General features: G+C 39.8%; 1 protein-coding gene across 1 annotated transcript in view; it reads left to right on the forward strand.

The window, feature by feature from the left end:
- The window catches only part of Pstk (Phosphoseryl tRNA kinase), an 85,106-nt gene that overhangs the window by 46,805 nt on the left and 18,277 nt on the right, over nucleotides 1-20,024 (forward strand). The window contains exon 5 of the mRNA XM_090378418.1: nucleotides 17,802-17,895. Coding sequence (XP_090234544.1) covers nucleotides 17,802-17,895 — 94 coding nt within the window. The remainder of the gene's footprint in view (nucleotides 1-17,801; nucleotides 17,896-20,024) is intronic.

Consider the following 20,024-nt stretch of genomic DNA (forward strand, 5'->3'; position numbering starts at 1 on the left):
TGTTCACAGGATGACCACTAGTTAGTACACCAGACTAAACCTACTGGTAACTCTTTAGGAGGCTTCTGGATCAGCTAGTGTATAATCTTGCTACATCTACTCTGCCAGATATAGTGATTGGAGGGAGTCCAAGTAGTGTGAATGTGGGGAGCATCGTTGAGGCCACATTATGTCAAGGATCTGAGTATATTCTTACATTGTGTACGCCATATCCAAAAATTGCATTACTTCATACAGCATGTACGCCCCCACTTTTTCTTACTATTAAATACACCATTAATTGTCAAACTAATAGAGTAAGCTTATCTGCGGAAAGATCTAAATCTCCCAAACACTTCCTACTTCATTTCACAAATATACTTGGTCTCAATTTTAATCTCAATGATGTCCATTTCCACTTGCAGTCTGCCAAACCCCATGTTCTTTTTCTGACAGAATCTCAGTTATTGGTTGATTCAACTACTGCTCATCTCAGTTGCCCAAATTATTTGCTGTATGATTCCTTTTGCTTCAAAGGTGGTACTTGTGCATATGTCCGTTCTGATATTCCCTGTCAGAGACTTGGTAATTTGGAATCTCTTCTGCTTAAAATCTCTTTACCTCATTCTGTCACATTCATCTATTGTCTTTTCCGTTCTCCTAACTCCACTAATCACTTGGAGCTCTTTGATTTCCTTTCTTTGCAACTTGACTTTCTTCAGTCCAACTTTCCTAACAGTGAGGTAATTTTCCTTGGTGATTTTAATGTTCACAACTCCAGCTGGCTTAGGCGCCTCCATAGCCAGGTGGGAAGGAGCAGCAGTGCGTAGCACATGCTTCTTAATTAGACCGGGGTTTGAGCCCGTCACCACCAAATACGGAGGATGCGGAAAGGTCAGGGAATGACCACCACATATCCCGGAGCAATATGGCCTTAGGTGCTAATGCTCCTAAAAACCAAATAAACAACAACCAGCTGGCTTTTGTTTTGAACCAATGATGTGGTTCAAAACACTGTCACCCCTCTCACTAGTGGATGAACCCAATGCTTGCATTGGGTTCATCCACTAGTGTCCTTTCATATTCTGTCCTTTCAATGTACACTGGTATTAATAGGCACAGTGTGAAAGTTAATGGTTTTCCTGTCACAACTTGTTGAATCAATGAAGGATTACCTGATCTTAGTGAGTAGAAGTTTGATACGATTAATTTCTAACTCTAGCTGCAGCCGTATGTTGGGCAATTCTCAAGGTGAAGCTTTCATGATATCTAATTTTACTGTAGCTTTTGTTAGTTTGAATAATTAGTTAAACCTTGCCTGTTTTGGTGGGATTTCACTAAAGTGATTTCTAGTATAGTTCTCTAGTGTACTTAGTTCAAGTAAGAACTCTTGTAACTTGCAAAGTTTTGCAAGTACCACACTGCTATTTTTATTTTCCTTTTCATGTGGTTACTGGTTAGCACTGCTCTTGCATTGTGTAGTAAGGGCAGAAATGTGGGTGGTGTAAATAACCTTCCTGGGCAAAAGAAATAAGCATGTTTTATAATACACTTTCTTTATTGTAACCTTCAAGCTCATCATCTCACTTGGGACAATATTAATCTGATCATGAAGCTACTTAAGAGAGTGAGCAAGATTATTATCCAACAAGGCTTTCGTTCCCTCTTTCCTTCCTTGTAATGCATTCTCTGATAAATTAGCCTATGAGCAAGCTGTCACTATTCTTTGTCATCCATTCTTGTTTAGTTGTGATATAATTCTACAGAAGTCACCTGTGCATTATAGGGAGTATAAATGAGAGTAGCCTTGTGAAGGCGAAGTTTTTACGGCTCTGGCAAATAGAGAAGTTTTTTTATATTTTTGCTGTTTTATTGACTTAAATTGACATATTAATTTATTTTCTAGAAGTATCTTTATATTCCTAGTATGATACTTAGTTTAATTTTTAACTTCGATAGAGATTTTGTAGGTTATTACTTTGTATCGGTAAGGCTATCCAATCCACGTGTTTTACAAGTTTTTGCAGCTCTGACGAATGCATTGTTTTTAGCTATATTTAGCTGCTTTATTGACTTAATTGTTATATTAAATTATTTTATATAAGTAGCTTATAAACCTAGTCAAGATCCTTGGTTTATTCTGAATGTAGATAGCGAGATTTTGGAAGTTAATTAATACTTAGTTTCCATAGATTTACCATTCATAACTTGCCGCCATTGTTATACAATACAACGTTATATTCTTTTCTGGCTTTTGGAACCGGAAATGGCTGGTGAGTTTAAGAATATGTTCGTCCGAGCGCTACAATCTTAATAGGGATAAGGGCTGTCGCATTCACCTACTCATATAGGCCCATAACAGCATTGTTATGGGCCTATATGAGAGTTTGAAGGACAGGGTGGATGCCCTCGAAAGATCTCGAGGGCATCCACCCTGATCACAATTTCGAGGGGCCCTTGATGGGTCCCTCGAAATTGAGGGGCCCATCAAGCTCTCAGCTGCCCACATCAACGCCAGAGCTTGCACTTGGTCATCATGCAACACAGTGGCAACCCCCAAAGCAGAATGCGTTGGTCCCACAGGAACTAGTAGTTGTTGGTGACTCTATTGTCAGGGAAACGGGAAACATGCTTTGTAAAAAGGATAGGTGGAACAGAACCAGGGTATGTCTGCCAGGGGCAAAGGTTGATGACGTTGTAGAGCAGATATCATCTTTTAAGGGCACGAAAGGTGATATAGTTGTACATGTTGGCACTAATGATATTAGGAGTAGGAGACCGGCAGAATTACTTAACAAGTACAGGTCACTGTTGAATAAAAGCCGAGAGTTAGGGTTGAATTTGAAAGTGTCTGCAATTCTGCCCAGACACGATAGAAGGGAGTATATGATGAGAGCCTTGTCGATCAATTCAGCCCTGGAAAGAATGTGCAAGGCTCAAGGGGTAGAATTTTTTCAGCCGGACTGTACTTGTTAACAGGAGAGACTGCTTCTATAGGGATGGGATACACTTAAATAGAAAGGGTGCAAGAATATTTGCTGATGCTATTGAGTCAGTGTTAGGTGGGTCGGAAAACTGATAGCTTGGGGGGATACAAGGACTAATAGTTTAACAGTAGCCGTAACTATTAGTCCTTGTATCCCCCCAAGTGGGCTATCCTTGTATCCCCCCAGTGGGCTAGTAAATCGGAATGTCTTATAATGGGGGATTTTAACTTCCCAGATATTGACTGGAACTTGTGGGTTGGTCACTCACACACTAGTCAGACTTTTGTGGATTTATTAGACGATTGTTTTCTGCAGCAGCATGTTCGAGAGGCAACCAGAGAAAGTAATACTCTTGATCTGGTTATCAGCAGTGATCATTTGTGTATTAAGAATTTGCAGATAAAGGAACCACTAGGCGGCAGTGATCACAGTGTACTGATGTTGGATTTACTTAAAGATTTAATTACCATCAAAGGTAAAGGAAAGGGTTTTTGCTTCCGTAAGGGGGAGTACAGTGGTCTCCGACAGTTATTAAATTCTGTACAGTGGGATCAACTGACGATGTTATCAACAGTAAATTCTAAGTGGGAAGCATTCAAGGAATTAATCGTGGATGCTACTAAAAGTTTCATACCTATTAAGATGCTACTAAAAGTTTCATACCTATTTGCCCTCTGAATCACAGCCTTTTAAAATGCACTACTTGCTTGATGTTTGTGGAGCAATCAGGTACGGGACATGATATTGTCAAGGGGAATGTCTTTGTGTGTGCGTGATGTAAGGAGTGTGAGGAAATCAGGCGACAACTCAGTGTTGTTATGGGCCTATATGAGAGCGTGAAGGGCAGGGTGGATGCCCTCAAATGATCTAAATTGAAGGGCCAATCAAGCTCTCAGCTGCCCACATCAATGCTAGAGCTTGCACTTGAACATCGCTCAACACAGCGGCAATCCCCAAGGCAAAATGTGCTGGTCCCACAGGAACTAATAGTTGTAGGGGGGGCTTAGAGGGGAACAGGTATCCTGTGTGTTATCAGACACTCAGCCTAAAACACTGATGGATCCAATATTTCTCTATTACAGAAGATTTAGGAGAAGTCCGGTTGGCCTGCCTCCCTAAAATCCACTCATGCACACCTTCTCGATGGTAAGCCCTGTTACGTCACTTAGGTGGCAACGAACGTGTAGAGTGGTTCTCTTCAAGACGCCTGGTCAGCGTGAAGAGGAAAAGACCAAACCCTCCAGCAATGAGAGCACAACAATACAAATGGCCCTCAGTCCCCAGCAGCTTTCACTCTCCCTCTTACGGCAGCGAGAGGATCAGAGTGGAAGCAGAAGGTGCTAAGAATCTCTGGGTACGACCAGGCTGCCATGCACGGAAATTGAACTTGGCCTGTTATAACGTACGATCACTCATCGGTGAAGACAGGATATTAGAGCTGGAAAAGGAATTAGAAAATGTGAATTGGAATATCATCGGTTTGGCTGAAACAAGAAGAAGAAATGAATCACTTATAAGTTTATCAAGTGGAAATCTGCTGTACACTAATGGAAACAGTGAAAGGAGTGAAGGTGGAGTTGGGTTTCTGGTCCATAAAGATTTTAAAAACAACATTTTGGAATTCAAAAGTACATCACCAAGGGTGTCAAGACTAATACTCAAGATTTCTAAGAGGTACAAGCTAAAGATTATAATGATTTATGCATGCACCAACATCGAGCCATGATGATGAAGAGGTTGAAGAAATGTACACTGAAATTGAGAGTCTTCTAGATGAGCAGAAAACCCACTACACTGTTATTATGGGGGACTTCAATGCTAAGGTTGGAAAAAGGCAAAACAGCGCAGAAAGAGGAACTATAGGAAATTTTGGAATTGGTGAAAGAAATAAAAGAGGTGAAAGACTTGTGGAATTTGCAGAATCTCAAGGAATGTCAGTAATGAACACTTTTTTCAAGAAAAGGGTGAACAGAAAGTGGACATGGAAGAGTCCAAATGGATTAACAACTAATGAAATCGACTTCATCCTCACTAACAGAAGATATATTGTGAATGATGTTACCGTCCTGAATAAGGTAAATGTTGGAAGTGATCACAGAATGGTAAGATGTACACTTGATATAGATGTAGGAAAGGAAAGGAAAAAACTGACTCGAGTAAATAATACAAAGGTCTTTGAAATAACAGAGGAGGAGAAAAAGCAGTATGTACTGGAACTTAAGAACAAGTTTGAACTTCTGCAGACTGCTCAGGACCAAGATATCGACGAGGAATATTACAACTTTCTGAAAGTGATAAAGCCCAAGAAACCTATAGGGAAACAGAAATCCAAAGAAGAGAAAATTAGTCAAGAAACACTTGTCATGATGAACCAAAGACGACAAATGAAGAGCAAGAAAAACACTGACAGGGAGAAAATTGAGTATACTGAGTTATGCAAAGCCATTAGAAAGAGACTCAGAGAGGACATAAGAAGATTTAACACAAGAAAAGTAGAACAAGCATTAAGGGAAAACAAAGGATTTAAGTCAGCAGCCATGAGCAGTAATACAGAAAGACAAATGATACTGAAACTGAAGAATAGCGATGGTGTACTTATAAACAGCAGAGAAGGCATAATTCAAATAGCAGAAGACTACTATAGAGAATTATACAAGGAGCGAGGGAATGATACCAGCAGTGGGGAAGATGGATTGCAAAGTAGCAACACATACGACATACCCGATATTCTTCCTGATGAGGTAGAACATGCATTGAAGAAAATGAAGAATCGGAAAGCCCCGGGGGAAGATGAAGTTACTGTAGAGTTGTTAAAATTGGGAGGAAGAGACATAACACAAAAACTGGCAAGGCTCTTCACAAAGTGCATTAGAAAAGGTGTGATGCCTAAGCAGTGGAATAATGCAATCATAGTTTTGCTGCATAAGAAAGGAGATAAATCAGAAATTGGAAATTATAGACCAATTAGCTTGTTATTCCATATCTACAAGTTGTTCACAAGGGTCATTACTAACAGATTAGAAAGAATACTTGATGAGAATCAACCGAAAGAGCAAGCTGGCTTTAGGACAGGATTCTCAACTATGGATCACCTTCACGTAATATCACAGCTAATGGAGAAAGCAAATGAATATAAAACACCATTATGCCTGGCATTTGTGGATTATGAAAAGGCATTTGACTCCATACAGCATAAGGCAATGTTTCGGGCACTGGAAAGACAAGGCATAGATACTCCATATATTATGATTTTGAAGAAAATATATGAGAGTGCTACATCCTTTATTAGACTAGACAAAGACAGTAGCAAATTTAAAATCGAGAAAGGAGTTCGACAAGGAGACACAATATCTCCGAAGCTGTTTACTGCTGCCCTTGAGGAAGCTTTCAGAAGATTAGACTGGTCGCAGAAAGGAGTCAATGTGAACGGAGAGTACCTAAACCATTTACGATTTGCAGATGACATTGTGGTCATAAGCCACGATCCCAAAGAATTAGAGGAAAATCTTAATCAGTTATGCACAGTTAGTAAGGATTTTGGACTAAAGATGAATATGGCTAAAACAAAAGTAATGATGAACAAGTATGCCACAGAAAGGGAAATAATGATTGAAGGAGCAGTAATTGAAAAGGTGGAGTCATATACTTATCTGGGACAAGTTATTAGCTGTAATAATGATAAATGGCTGGAAGTCAAGAGAAGAATAAATTTTGGATGGATAGCATTCAGGAAATATGGTCACATACTGAAGAGCAATATCCCAGTTTGTCTGAAACGTAAAATAATGAATCAATGTATACTCCCCACCATGACTTATGGAAGTGAAACTTGGGCACTCACCAAAAGAATGGAAGAGAAGCTAAGAACTACACAGCGAAGAATGGAACGAATTATATTGGGAATCAGACTGTTAGATAAGAAGAGAAACACATGGATTAGGTAGTAAACTCAAGTAAAGGACATTCTTATCAAAACTAAAGAACTAAAATGGTCTTGGGCAGGACACATAGCTCGAAGACATGATGACAGATGGACTAAGAAAATAACAGAATGGTACCCAAGAGGAGCTAGAAGAAAACCTGGAAGACAAAGGCGGAGATGGATAGATGAAATTCATGAGTTTTTGAGTAGTAAATGGATGGCCAGTGCTCAAAACAGAAGGAACTGGAAAGTTGCTGGAGAGGCCTTCATCCTGCAGTGGATTGAAAATGGCTGATGATGATGATGATTGTCGGGGAAACAAGGAACATATTGTGTAAAAAGGATAGGTGGAACAGGACCAGGGTATGTCTGCCAGGGGCAAAGGTTGATGACGTAGACCGGATATCATCTTTTAAGGGCACAAAGGGTGATATTGTTGTACACATTGGCACTAATGATATTAAGATTAGGAGACCAGCAGAATTACTTAACAAGTACAGGTCAATGTTGAAAAAAAAGCCGTGAGTTAGGGTTCAATTTGAAAGTGTCTGCAATTCTGCCCAGACACGATAGGAGGGAGTACATGATGAGATCTTTGTCGATCAATTCAGCCCTGGAGAGATTGTGCAAGGCTCAAGGGGTAGAATTTTTTTCAGCCTGGTCTGTGCTTGTTAACAGGAGAGACTGCTTCTATAGGGATGGAATGCACTTAAATAGAAAGGGAGCAAGAAAATTTGCTGATGCTATTGAGGCAGTGTTAGGTGGGTTGGAAAACTGCTAGCTTGGGGTGGGGGATACATGGACTAATAGATTAACAGTAGCTGCTGGCAGAGGTGAAAGTGATTCTTGCACTGCTTCTATTGGAATGAGCAGCAGCCTGGAAAACAAGATGCAGAGGATTTCAGAGACTGCTGGGAGTCATTGCAGTACAAGGAAACACATGGGTTGTGTTAGGGTAGCTAAGAATAGGAACAGTTGTATGTATACTTGTGTGTACACCAATGCTAGGAGTTAGGTAAATAAATATGATGAATTTGAGGTGTTGATCAAAACATCAAAGGCGGATATTGTTGGGATATCAGAGACATAGTGTCACACAGTTCTGCATTCCTTATATCTGTGTGACATAGTGTCACACAGATATAAGGAATGTAGAACTGAAATTTGGGGAGTACAATGGGTACAGGAAGGATAGACAGGATAGGAAGGGAGGAGGGGTTATGCTATTAGTTAAGAAACACACAACATCTGAGGAAGTGCATCCAGTCTACATCACCTGACAATGCAGTGTCATTTGGGTGCAGATCAGAGAGATGTGCAGATGACTGGGCACATTGTCAAGAATGAGCAAGATTTTGAATACTATGTTCTTCTTTGGGCAATATCTTTTTGTGTTTCGATGCAAAAGCAATTTAAAAACCAATCCTCAAAGATTTTAGTTATCGTCCAGGCTATTTTTCTCGATTTCCAATGAACTGGTAAGGAGAGCTTTTTGATATTCCTTTAAAAGCATGAGGATTTTCTGATGTATAAATTAGAAGTGGTTTAAACTTTGATGTTTTTTAAAATTTTCAAACCAACCCTTACTTGCCTGAAAGACGTCTGCATTGAATGGACCGGCTTCTTCTTCTTGTAAGCGATTAAAAATTTGCAGAGCTTTGGCATGGATAATATCTGAACTAAGAGGTATTTTTTTTTTTGATTAATATCTTCTGTCCAGAAAGAAATTTTTCAGTTTTCTCTATTAACGGATTTCTTACTTTTGTAGTGCTTTTTTCAGCCAATGACGTGAAACAGATAACAGAACTTTTAATTTTCTCAGCATTTTCCCTAATTTGTCGAATGCTAGATTCATTTATGTTGTATTTCTTGACCAATGTCACAACCTTTATGCCATTTTCTAACTCCTTAACGATTTTTAATTTTTCCTCTAAATTTAAAATTTTTTTTGTTGCATCTTTCTTCATTTTAGGCACTAATTAAGCAATTATGAACAATTAACTAATTATATAGACAAGAAATATTTATTTAATCAGCAAAAACAATGCTTACCAATTAAAATACTTGACGTTGCACAAACCAGAAAAAGATTCTGTCCGAACAGCTAATGTAGATAACTGATGAAGGGGTTCCCGAATTAGGAAGTTGTTTCAAAAATAACCGGACAAACACACCACCATTTATTGCTATGTTTGGTTATAAGAATCAGTTTTGAACTCCTTTGTGATGTTTTTCTAAAGCAAATTTCATTTCTGGAGGTCACGACCATAAAACAATAAAAACAAGGCTCAGGTAGCTAACAAACTAAATGAATATTTTGCATCGACATTCACACATGAGGAGTTATTCAGCGAGGGGAATGCCAGAGGTGTATTCAACTCTAGCAGTAAGCTACAGAATCTTGAAATAACTGGGAGTAAAGTCGAGGAGAAACTGTTGAAGATAAACACAAGAAAGGCATCCGGTGTGGATGGGATCTATCCAGTTATATTAAAGGAGGCGGCAATGGAAGTAAGCAAACCCTTAGCCATAATTATGAGAGCTTCCTTGGACTCAGGGGAGGTACCCATAGACTGGAAATGTGCAAATGTGACCCCAATTCACAAAGGAGGATCAAAGGCTGACACAAGTAATTATAGACCTGTGAGCTTAACTTCTGTTCCAGGAAAATTAATGGAGGCACTGGTTAAAGAAGCACTGCAGGATCATTTAGACAAGACTTCAGTTATAGCTCAGACACAGCATGGTTTTGTTAAGGGGAAGTCTTGCCTGACCAACTTGATTGGATACTATGATGCAGTCACAAAAGAACTGGATGCAGGGAATAACTTTGATATTATATACTTGGATCTTAGAAAGGCTTTTGATACTGTTGCACATGGAAGACTGCTACACAAATTGGAGCAGTGTGACATTGGAGGCAAATTGCTGCTGTGGATAAAGGGGTGGTTGAGGGGGAGAAGACAGAGAGTGGTAATCAATGGACACTGCTCATCGTGGACTGATGTTATTAGTGGAGTCCCTCAGGGCTCAGTGTTGGGTCCATTATTGTTTTCTGTATTTATAAATGATATTGATGATGGTATATCGGGCTTAATGTCCAAGTTTGCAGACGATACAAAGGTTGGCAGGGTTGTCAAGGACACTACTGACACTATGCTGCTGCAACAGGATCTGGAAAGGTTGAGCAGATGGGCTGAGAGGTGGCAAATGAAGTTTAACATTGACAAATGTAAAGTACTACACATGGGAAACAGCAACCCCAGAGCAACGTATCAACTCTGTGGTACAACACTGACAGTGGTAGAGAATGAAAGGGACTTGGGGGTGGTTGTGCAGGCAGATATGAAGTTCTCTGAGCAGTGCAGACGGGCTGCAAGATTAGCTCATGGAGTATTGTCAATGATATACAGGAATTTTTCCAGCAGGGATAAGGAGGTGATTATTCCATTGTATAAGGCGATGGTCAGGCCACACCTAGAGTACTGTATACAGGTCTGGAGGCCTCATTTCAAGAAGGATGTAGAGCTGCTGGAACGAGTACAGAGAAGGGCAACAAGATTAGTGAATGGAACAAAGGGGTGCTCTTACGAAGAAAGGCTTAAGTTTTGCAAAATACAGTGTCTGGAGACTAGGCACCAGCGAGGTGATCTGATAGAGGTGTATAAAGCCTTGAATGGTTTAAGCATGCTCAATGCTGATGGGATTCTTCCTCTAGCTCAGAAAAATCACCTGAGAGGGCATAAATTCAAATTGAGGAAAGACAGATGTAGGATAGACATGCGGAAATTTGCCTTTAGCCAGCGGGTGGTTGGTTGGTGGAACAGACTTCCATCCCTTGTGGTGGAGGTTGATAGCCTAAATAAGTTTAAGGCTCAGCTGGACAGGTATTTTGAACGAACAGAGGGGTGAAGTGGAAGTGGTTTTTTTTTTTTTTTTTTTTGGCTGATGCTGCATAAGCTTGCTTTCTTGCATCAAATGCCTCTACTAATGCTAATGCTAACAATTTGCACTTTCCGGATTATTGGGCTTTTCTGTTAGCGCAATCTATTACATCTATTACTTCCATCCCTTGTTGTGGAAGTTGATAGCCTAAATAATTTTAAGGCTCAGCTGGACAGGTATTTCGAAAGTTGTTGTTGTTGTTATTTGGTTTTTAGGAGCATTAGCAACTAAGGCCATATTGCTCCGGTGCGGTGGTCATTCCCTGACCTTTCCGCATACTTCGTATTTGGTGGTGACGGGCTCGAACCCCGGTCTAATCAAGAAGCGTGTGCTACGCACTGGTGCTCCTTCCCACCTGGCTATGGAGGCGCTATTTCGAAAGAACAGAAGGGTGAAATGGGAGTGGTGTTTTTTTTTTTTTTGGCTGATGCTGCATAAGCTTGCTTATGCAGCAGCAATTGGTGAGGGGAACAAAGGGGTGCTCTTCTCTTACCAAGAAAGGCTTAAGTTCTGCAAATTGCGGTGCCTGGAGAGTAGGCACCTTTGAGATGATCTGATTGAGATGTATAAGGCCTTGAATGGGTTGAGCAAGCTGAATCTGGATCAGAACCTGAGGGGCCATAGTTTCAAATTGAGGAAAGATAGTTGTAGAATAGATATGGGAAATTTGCCTTTAGCCAGCAGGTAGTTGATTGGTGGAAAAGGCTTCCATCTTTTGTTGTGGAAGCTAATAGTCTAAATAAATTTAAGGCTGAACTGGACAGGCATTTGGAATGAATAGAGCGGTGAAATGGGAGGTTTTTTTTTTTTTTTTTGCTGATGCTGCATGAGCTTGCTTTCTTGCATCGTATGCCTCTACTGATGCTAAGTCTTCGTATAACACAGGAGTTGTGTTCCTAGAAGCCCTCGTGTAATGCAAAATCATGCAATATAAATAACAGGCCATATGGGAAAAATATGAGTTGACCATTCAAGACTGAACATACATTTATAACCAAAACATTAACAAACACAATCATAATAAAATACGTATTTTATTATGTAATAAAATATTGCTAATGCTTTTGCTTTTATCTTATGCAGATTTGTTCCTGTTATTTTCTTTGTTTAACCTTCTATCTAAACAGATAACAGAGATCCCATCTCTTCCAATTGTTTATATTTTGATCTGATGGATTTTGTTACACTTTGAGTTGTTCCTGCTATAAAAGTTGCTTTTATTTTCTCTGTATTCTTTATAATTGTTCTTAGCGTTGCCTCATTTAGGTATGTAGCATGCACATTATCACATGTTCTTTCATTCTGCTCAAAGTGTTTCACAATTTCATATTTTTTGAAAATATTTTCTTTTTGTCTCTGAACCTGCAGTATCTTCATCAGCACACTTCCTTTTTGCACTTTTTTTCAAGTATTTTACTCATTTTTAGGGAATGAAGCACAATTACAGTATCATCATCATCATTATTATTCTAAGGGCCAAGCTCTGTCAGCATAGAGATATTTTTTCTCCACTCAACCTGAATTTGGACTTTTTGTTTAGCTTCCCTGTAGTTCATTCTTGAGAGTTGGAGCACATCATCAAGTGGTGTGCTTCTTTTCCCTTCAAGCTGCCCTTCTAGTATGTTTTACTCATTGTCTCTCCAGAGATGTCCTAGGAACTGCATCTTCCTCTTTATTATGGTTTTCTTGATTGTTCTTTGTTCCTCAGCTACTCTGAGGACTTCTTCATTCGCCTTTTTGTCTCTCCAGTTGATTCTCCTCCAGTCTGTTGCTGTTATTGACCATGTTTCACATCCATACAGCATAAAATTACAGTATAAAAAGAACAAAAATGAGGAGGCACGCTTGATATGCAAAAACAAAGCAGCACGCATGTAGCAATTGAGTAAACAATGCAATAAGGGTTGCATTCAAACAGGGGTGATTCCGCTGCTTTTGACTGCCATTTCTTGTAAACGCAAAGCCGAATCGTGCATAAGAGAATTCGATTCATTTTATTTGTTACATCATACTCCTTTATAAATTGTGTATGATTGAATTCATGTAGTGTAAACATGTGTTACACAAGGACTGACTGTACTATTTCTTAGTTGGTATGTAAAGCCTAGTAGCTTCCAAGATAAGTTCTTTGAATGCTTCCCATTTTGAATTTGCTGTTGGTAACATCATCAGTTGGTCCCACTGTATAGAATTTAAATACTGTCTCAGTCCATCGTAGTCGCCTTTACGGAAGCAATAACCCTTCCCTTTACCCCTAATGGTAGTTACCTCTTTGAGTAAATCCCACTTCAGCACACTGTGATCACTGCCACCTAGTGGTTCATTTATCTGCAGATTCTTAATGCATGAAGAATCACTGCTGATAATCAAATCAAGAGTATTACTCCCTCTAGTTGCTTCCCGAACATGCTGATGTAGAAAACAATCATCCAATAAATCCACAAAAGCCCTGCTAGTGCGTGAGTAACCAGCCCCCAAATTCCAGTCAATATCTGGGAAATTAAAATCTCCCATTATAAGACTCTCTGATTTACTGGCCCACTCTATTTCCCTGTACAGTTCCTTATTATACTCATCAGAGTCATTAGGCCTATAGCACACTCCTACTCTCAATTTTGATCTCCCAATGCTTATGTCACACCAAACTGACTCGACACTGCCCTGTCCATCGATGTCGACTGGCTTCACTTCCTTGGTTTTTATGTGTTTCTTAACTAATAGCATAACTCCTCCCCCCTTCCTATCCTGTCTATCCTTTCTGTAGACGTTGTACTCCCCAAATTGCAGTTCTGCATCCCTTATATCTGTGTGACACCAAGTCTCTGATATCCCAACAATATCTGCCTTTGATGTTTTGAGCAATACCTCAAATTCATCAAATTTATTTACTAAACTCCTAGCATTGATGTACACACAAGTATACCTGCACTTGTTTCTATTCTTAGCTACCCTAACACAACCCATGTGTTTACTTGTACTGCAATGGCTCCCAGCAGTCTCTGAAATACCATGCATCTTGTTTTTCAGGCTTTTGCTCATTCTAATAGAAGCAGTGCAAGAATCTCTTTCACCTCTGCCAGTGGCTACTGTCAATCTATTGGTCTTCGTCTCCCCCCAAGCTAGCAGTTTTCCGACCCACCTAACACTGCCTCGATAGCATCAGCAAATATTCTTGCACCCTTTCTATTTAAGTGTATCCCATCCCTGTAGAAGCAATCTCTCCTGTTAACAAATACAGTCCAGGCTGAAAAAAATTCTACCCCTTGAGCCTTGCACAATCTTTCCAGGGCCGAATTGATCGACAAGGCTCTCATCATATATCCCCTCCTATCGTGTCTGGGCAGAATTGCAGACACTTTCAAATTCAACCCTAATTCTCGGCTTTTGTTCAGCAGTGACCTGTACTTGTTAAGTAATTCTGCCGGTCTCCTACTCTTAATATTATTAGTGCCAACGTGTACAACTATATCACCTTTTGTGCCCTTAAAAGATGATATTCGCTCTACAACGTCATCAACCTTTGCCCCTGGCAGACATACTAATACTTATTAATGCTAACACTAGATGGTAGATGACACTCATCAACCAGTGATACCACTGGTTTATGGCAAAACACTCATGTTTAGTCTCCAGACTAAACATGAGTGTTTCTGTATCCATTCCATACAAAGTTTCCAGCATCCTCTCCTTCCCTGTCCCCTTCAACCTATGCACAGTACTATAGGTTTTGATACCTTTTGTGTTTGGGGGTTTCATAAAAAAAAAAAAAAAAAAACACTGAATTATGACCACCTACCTAATACAGTGTTGGGCCACTGTTCACATAGGTAACAGCTGCTATTCACTTAGGCATTAACTCCACTAGATGTCAGATGTCCGTCACCGCACTTCCCATTCCAAAACATCCCACAGGCATTCAACTGGATTGAGGTCAGGTGGATTTGGAAGCCAGTGATATCTTCACTGTGTTCCTTGAACCACTTGTGCACAGTGGGGGCCTGATGATACAGTGCAGTATCGTCTTTATGATCCCATTTCTCTCCAGGATAAAATGCAGTATGGCAGGGTGCATAAGATCTCTTAAGAGCTGCCAGTAGACCTCATCAGTGAAACAATGGTCCATACACATCAGGGATCCAAGTTCTTGCCAGCAAAAAGTGCCCCGTATTAAGCAACCACTGCTACTTGCCTGGAAAGCGGACACCATGTTTTGCTTGCACACACACACACACACACACACACACACACACACACACACACACACACACACACACACACACACACACACACACACACACACACACACACACACACCTGTCAGTGTGTTGCACCACACTCATCTGACCAGCACAATTGTTTCCATTCCTCCAGTGTCAACCAGCAATCACTGCTGACAATGATCAGTGGTGAAGACAAGGTGTCTCTTGGGTTGTCTGCTGTGAATCCCATACATCTGAGTGTGTGGCACATTGTCATTTGGGATACTGGTCTTGCATTTCCCATGTTGTATTGTAGTGTCAACTGGCAAACAGTAACCAACCTGCTGTTGAACCTGTACAACATGCTACACCCTTCACAGCACCAGTATTCACCTTGCATAATCCTTTACAGTTCTTTGGCAAGAGGTGGTTTGATCTATTTTAGACCATTCTTTGTATACCTTAACCACAGTGGGCCATTAGCAACTGATAAGGTACAATTTCCGACGTGGAAGCATTGACACATGAGCTCCCACAATCATGCCCTTTTGAATCAAACCAGCCATGCAATTTCCAGATAATAACCTTGTAATCATATTTTCTGCAACCCAGGAGGCTGAAATGCTGAAATAGTATAAAAGGCTGATACTATTTCAATTTTACATATACAAAATACATACACACTGTTAAAGACTTTTTTTTTTAATAAATAGAAAATACAAATTCAAGTTAAGATGGGCAATTTAATAACTGAGAGGAAAGTGGAGGAGAAATTGTTGAAGATAAACATAAAAAAGCACCCCTGGTGGACGGGATCTATCCAGTTATATTAAAGGAGGCAGCAAAGGAAGTAAGCAAACCCTTAGCCATAATTATGAGAGCTTCTTTGGACTCAGGGGAGGTATCCATGGACTGGAGATGTCCAAATGTGACCCCAATTCACAAAGGAGGATCAAAGGGCAACACAAGTAATTATAGACCTGTTAGTTTAACTTCTGTTCCAGGAAAATCAGTGGAGGCACTGGTTAAAGAAGCACTGCAGGATGATCTAGACGAGACTTCAGTTATAGCTCGGACACAGCATGGTTTTGTCAAGGGAAAGTCTTGCCTGACCAATTTGATTGGATACTATGGTGTGGTCACAAAGGAACTGGATGCAGGGAATAACTTTGATATCATATATTTGGATCTTAGAAAGGCTTTTGATAATGTTGCACATGGAAGACTGCTGCACAAATTGGAGCAGTGTGGCATTGGAGGCAAATTGCTGCTATGGATAAAGGGATGGTTGAGTGGGAGAAGACAGAGTGGTAATCAATGGACACTGCTCATCGTGGACTAATGTTATTAGTGGAGTCCCTCAGGGTTCGATATTGGGTCCATTGTTGTTTTCTGTATTTATAAATGATATTGATGATGGTATATCAAGCTTAATGTCCAAGTTTGCAGACGATACGAAGGTTGGCAGGGTTGTTAAGGACACTAATGACAGTATGCTACTGGATCTAGAAAAGTTGAGCAGATGGGCTGAGAGGTGGCAAATGAAGTTTAACAATGACAAATGTAAAGTACTACATATGGGAAGCAGCAACCCGAGAGTAACGTATCAACTCTGTGGTACTACACTGACAGTGGTAGAGAATGAAAAGGACCTGGGGGTAATTGTGTAGGCAGATATGAAGTTTTCTGAACAGTGCAGACGATCTGGAAGAGTAGTTCAATGATATACAGGAATTTTTCTAGTAGGGATAAGGAGGTGATTATCCCCTTATATAAGGCAATGGTCAGGCCACACCTTGAGTACTGTATACATGTCTGGAGGCCTCATTTCAAGAAGGATGTAGAGCTGTTGGAACGAGTACAGAGAAGGGCAACAAGATTAGTGAATGGAAGGGGTTGCTCTTATGAAGAAAGGATTAAATTTTGCAAATTACAGTGTCTGGAGACTAGGCACCTGCGAGGTGATCCGATTGAAGTGTATAAAGCCTTGAATGGTTTGAGCATGCTCAGTGCTGATGGAATTTTTTTTTTTCACCGACCGGGCTAGCCAGGTAGGTAAAGTGCCTGCCTGGCAACCCAAAGGTCGCGGGTTCGATTCCTGCCTCAGGTTTGGATCACAGTAAAATGCAAAAAACTTTGGTGCAATATGGCCATAGAAGTTGATGCGCCAATAACTAACAAAAAAAAAAAAAAAAAAAAAAATGGAATTTTTCCTCTTTCTCAGAATAATCATTTGAGCGGAAGTTTGCCTTTAGCCAGCGGGTGGTTGGTTGGTGGAACAGACTTCCATCCTTTGTTGTGGAAGTTGATAGCCTAAATAAATTTAAGGCTGATCTGGACAGGTACTTGGAACAAACAGAGGGGTGAAATGGGAGCGTGCTTTTTTTTGGCTGATGCTGCATAAGCTTGCTTTCTTGCATCATATTCCTCTACTAATGCTAATATTTTTGTCATATTTGTAGTTTGGAAGCTTAAGTATTGAGATTGTGTATTGGGAAGTTTTTTTCTTCTTTTATTTTTAGCGTTGCTATTATGGATGACTAAAAATATGTTATTTTCAGCTCTGATTAGTTGACATATTTGAGAAATAGCCGAAATCATCACTTTATTTTAAAAAAAGCTTCCTCTCATTTATGAAAAATTACTTTGTAATGTTATTTTTAACTCTCCTACTAAATTGCATTTTATGATATTTGTATTGTATGTTCATAAGTTCAAATAACTATTTAAAAAAAAAAATTTTTTTTTTACTTTTTTTTTTTTTATTAGGAAGAAGCACAGTTACTTTGTCTGAGAAGCATTCCTCATCAGGTTGACCAAATTTTAAAGAAACTGACTGGGAAATTGGTTGTAAGAGCAAAAGGTTTGATTTTTTAAGAGGAGATTGTATTTTAATTTGGTTTAGTAGATTTTGGTCAAATTTGTTATTTCTAATATGGACCCTGAATATGTTGATATGAACTTTAAAGCCACTTAAAGACTATGAAGCATATATTAGCATGTGATCTACTGTGCAATTGAGTTTTATTTTAGGCAGTAGTAACTTTTCATGTTTAGCATGATTTGTTCCTTGTACGTTTGTTTATTTTTTAAAATTATTCAGGATAATTCTCCTAATTAATCTACTTGATAAACATATTGAGAATATACAGCTCACCTGTATATTCAAGTCAAGTGGACCTAATTTTGACAAAGTCCTGTCGGTCTGTGACAGCCAGATTCTGTGCTTGCACTTTCATAATGGTGGGACTTTTAGTAACCCTAGGTATAACCCTTACATGCAAGTCCCTAAATACATCAACTAGTACATTGGAGGTGATCACCAAGGTGCGAGCAGGAGTTGAGGAATGCTGCTCTTCTGTGTTACCAGGCAGGCGCCTCCGTAGCCAGGTGGGAAGGAGCAGCAGTGCATAGCACACGCTTCTTGATTAGACCGGGGTTCGAGCCCATCGCCACCAAATATGGAGGATGCGGAAAGGTCAGGGAATGACCACCGCATATCCCGGAGCAATATGGCCTTAGTTGCTAATGCTCCTAAAAACCAAACAACAAACTCTGTGTTACCAGGCAATTTTAGGTGGTAGATGGCTCTCATCAACCAGTGCAGTACCACCACTTTGTTTATTGGAGGCTTGAAATGGTGGAACCCATGTTTAGTCTCCAGAGCAAAGCTCCAGCAACCCCTTTGCATATCTTCCATCATGCAGTATGGTTGATGTCTTTTGAGGTTATGATGGACATCATGGCAAGATCCAATCTTCCTTACATTTTGAGGGTGCAGTTCTAAAATAGTGTTTGCAGGCTGGCTGCTAGGTAGTCCACTGGACTGAACCTATTGGTAACTCTCTACTCTTCCAGATAGTGATGGGAAGGAGTCCGAGTGGTGTGTATGCGGGGGACATTGTCGAGGCCACATTATCTCAAGGAACTGGGTATGTTTTTACCCTGTTTGTCATATCCAAAAATTTCATTACTTCATACAGCAGACCCAAGTGCCAAGCAATTCTGTGATCAAGTGATTTTGCTCTGAATTAGCGCTCTTTCTTGAAGTAGAAATCGTTTCCTTATTTAAAGTATTTATTAACACAATTAACTAATCTATAGTAAAGAAAGAAACTTTACTAAATTAAGAAGGAAAACAACCTTCTCTTTTCCTTTTCTTTTCTTGTATATATCTTAATTACTAACCTCCTAGTGCTTGGTCACAGGGTGGCACTGCTTCTGCCTCCATGTGGTGGGGCCGGTAACCTGGAAGGGGAAAAGCTCTCCATTCCAGGGCAAAATGCGACTTGGATGAAATTTGCATCCATAACCAGTTCCACATCGGCTACACTTATCTGGAAGATCAGAAAGATGACAAACAGTTCCCAAATAAACCCCGCCCCATTACTGAATTGGAAAGGGCAGTTGGTTACAAATCTCTTAGATATTGTCAACGTGCTTGGTGAAAATTTTTCCAATACAGCTGCTAATTTTGCATACCCGACTACTTTCAAAACTCACAAGAATGAGGCCAAAAAAACAAATCTAAACCTTTCCACCAAAAATAGTGAACAATACAACTTGCCGCTCACAGTAGCAGAACTAAAACAGACTCTGCTATAGACAAAACACAGTGCAGTTGGCCCAGATGAAATACATTATGCAATGATATGATACAACAATTAGATGAACAATCTCAATTAGTCCTGTTAGATTTATTCAACAAGATATATCTTGAAAATACTTTTCCGGACAAATGGCATCATGCAATAATACTAGCTTTTCCAAAACAGGGAAAAGACCTATCAGATCCACAGAATTATCGCCCTATAGCTTTGACTAGCTGCTTAGGCAAGGTCCTTGAGAAAATGGTCAATAATAGACTAACTTGGTACCTAGAAAATAATAATCTTCTCAATCCAGCACAATATGGTTTTCAGAAAAATCGCTCTACATTAGATGTACTTGTACAATTAGAAAACCAGGTAAGAAATGCTTTTCTCAGAAAAC

The sequence above is a fragment of the Mastigoproctus giganteus genome, chromosome 7 (genome assembly GCF_048544385.1).
Source record: "Mastigoproctus giganteus isolate SK-2022 chromosome 7, ASM4854438v1, whole genome shotgun sequence".
Lineage (NCBI taxonomy): Eukaryota > Metazoa > Arthropoda > Arachnida > Uropygi > Thelyphonidae > Mastigoproctus > Mastigoproctus giganteus.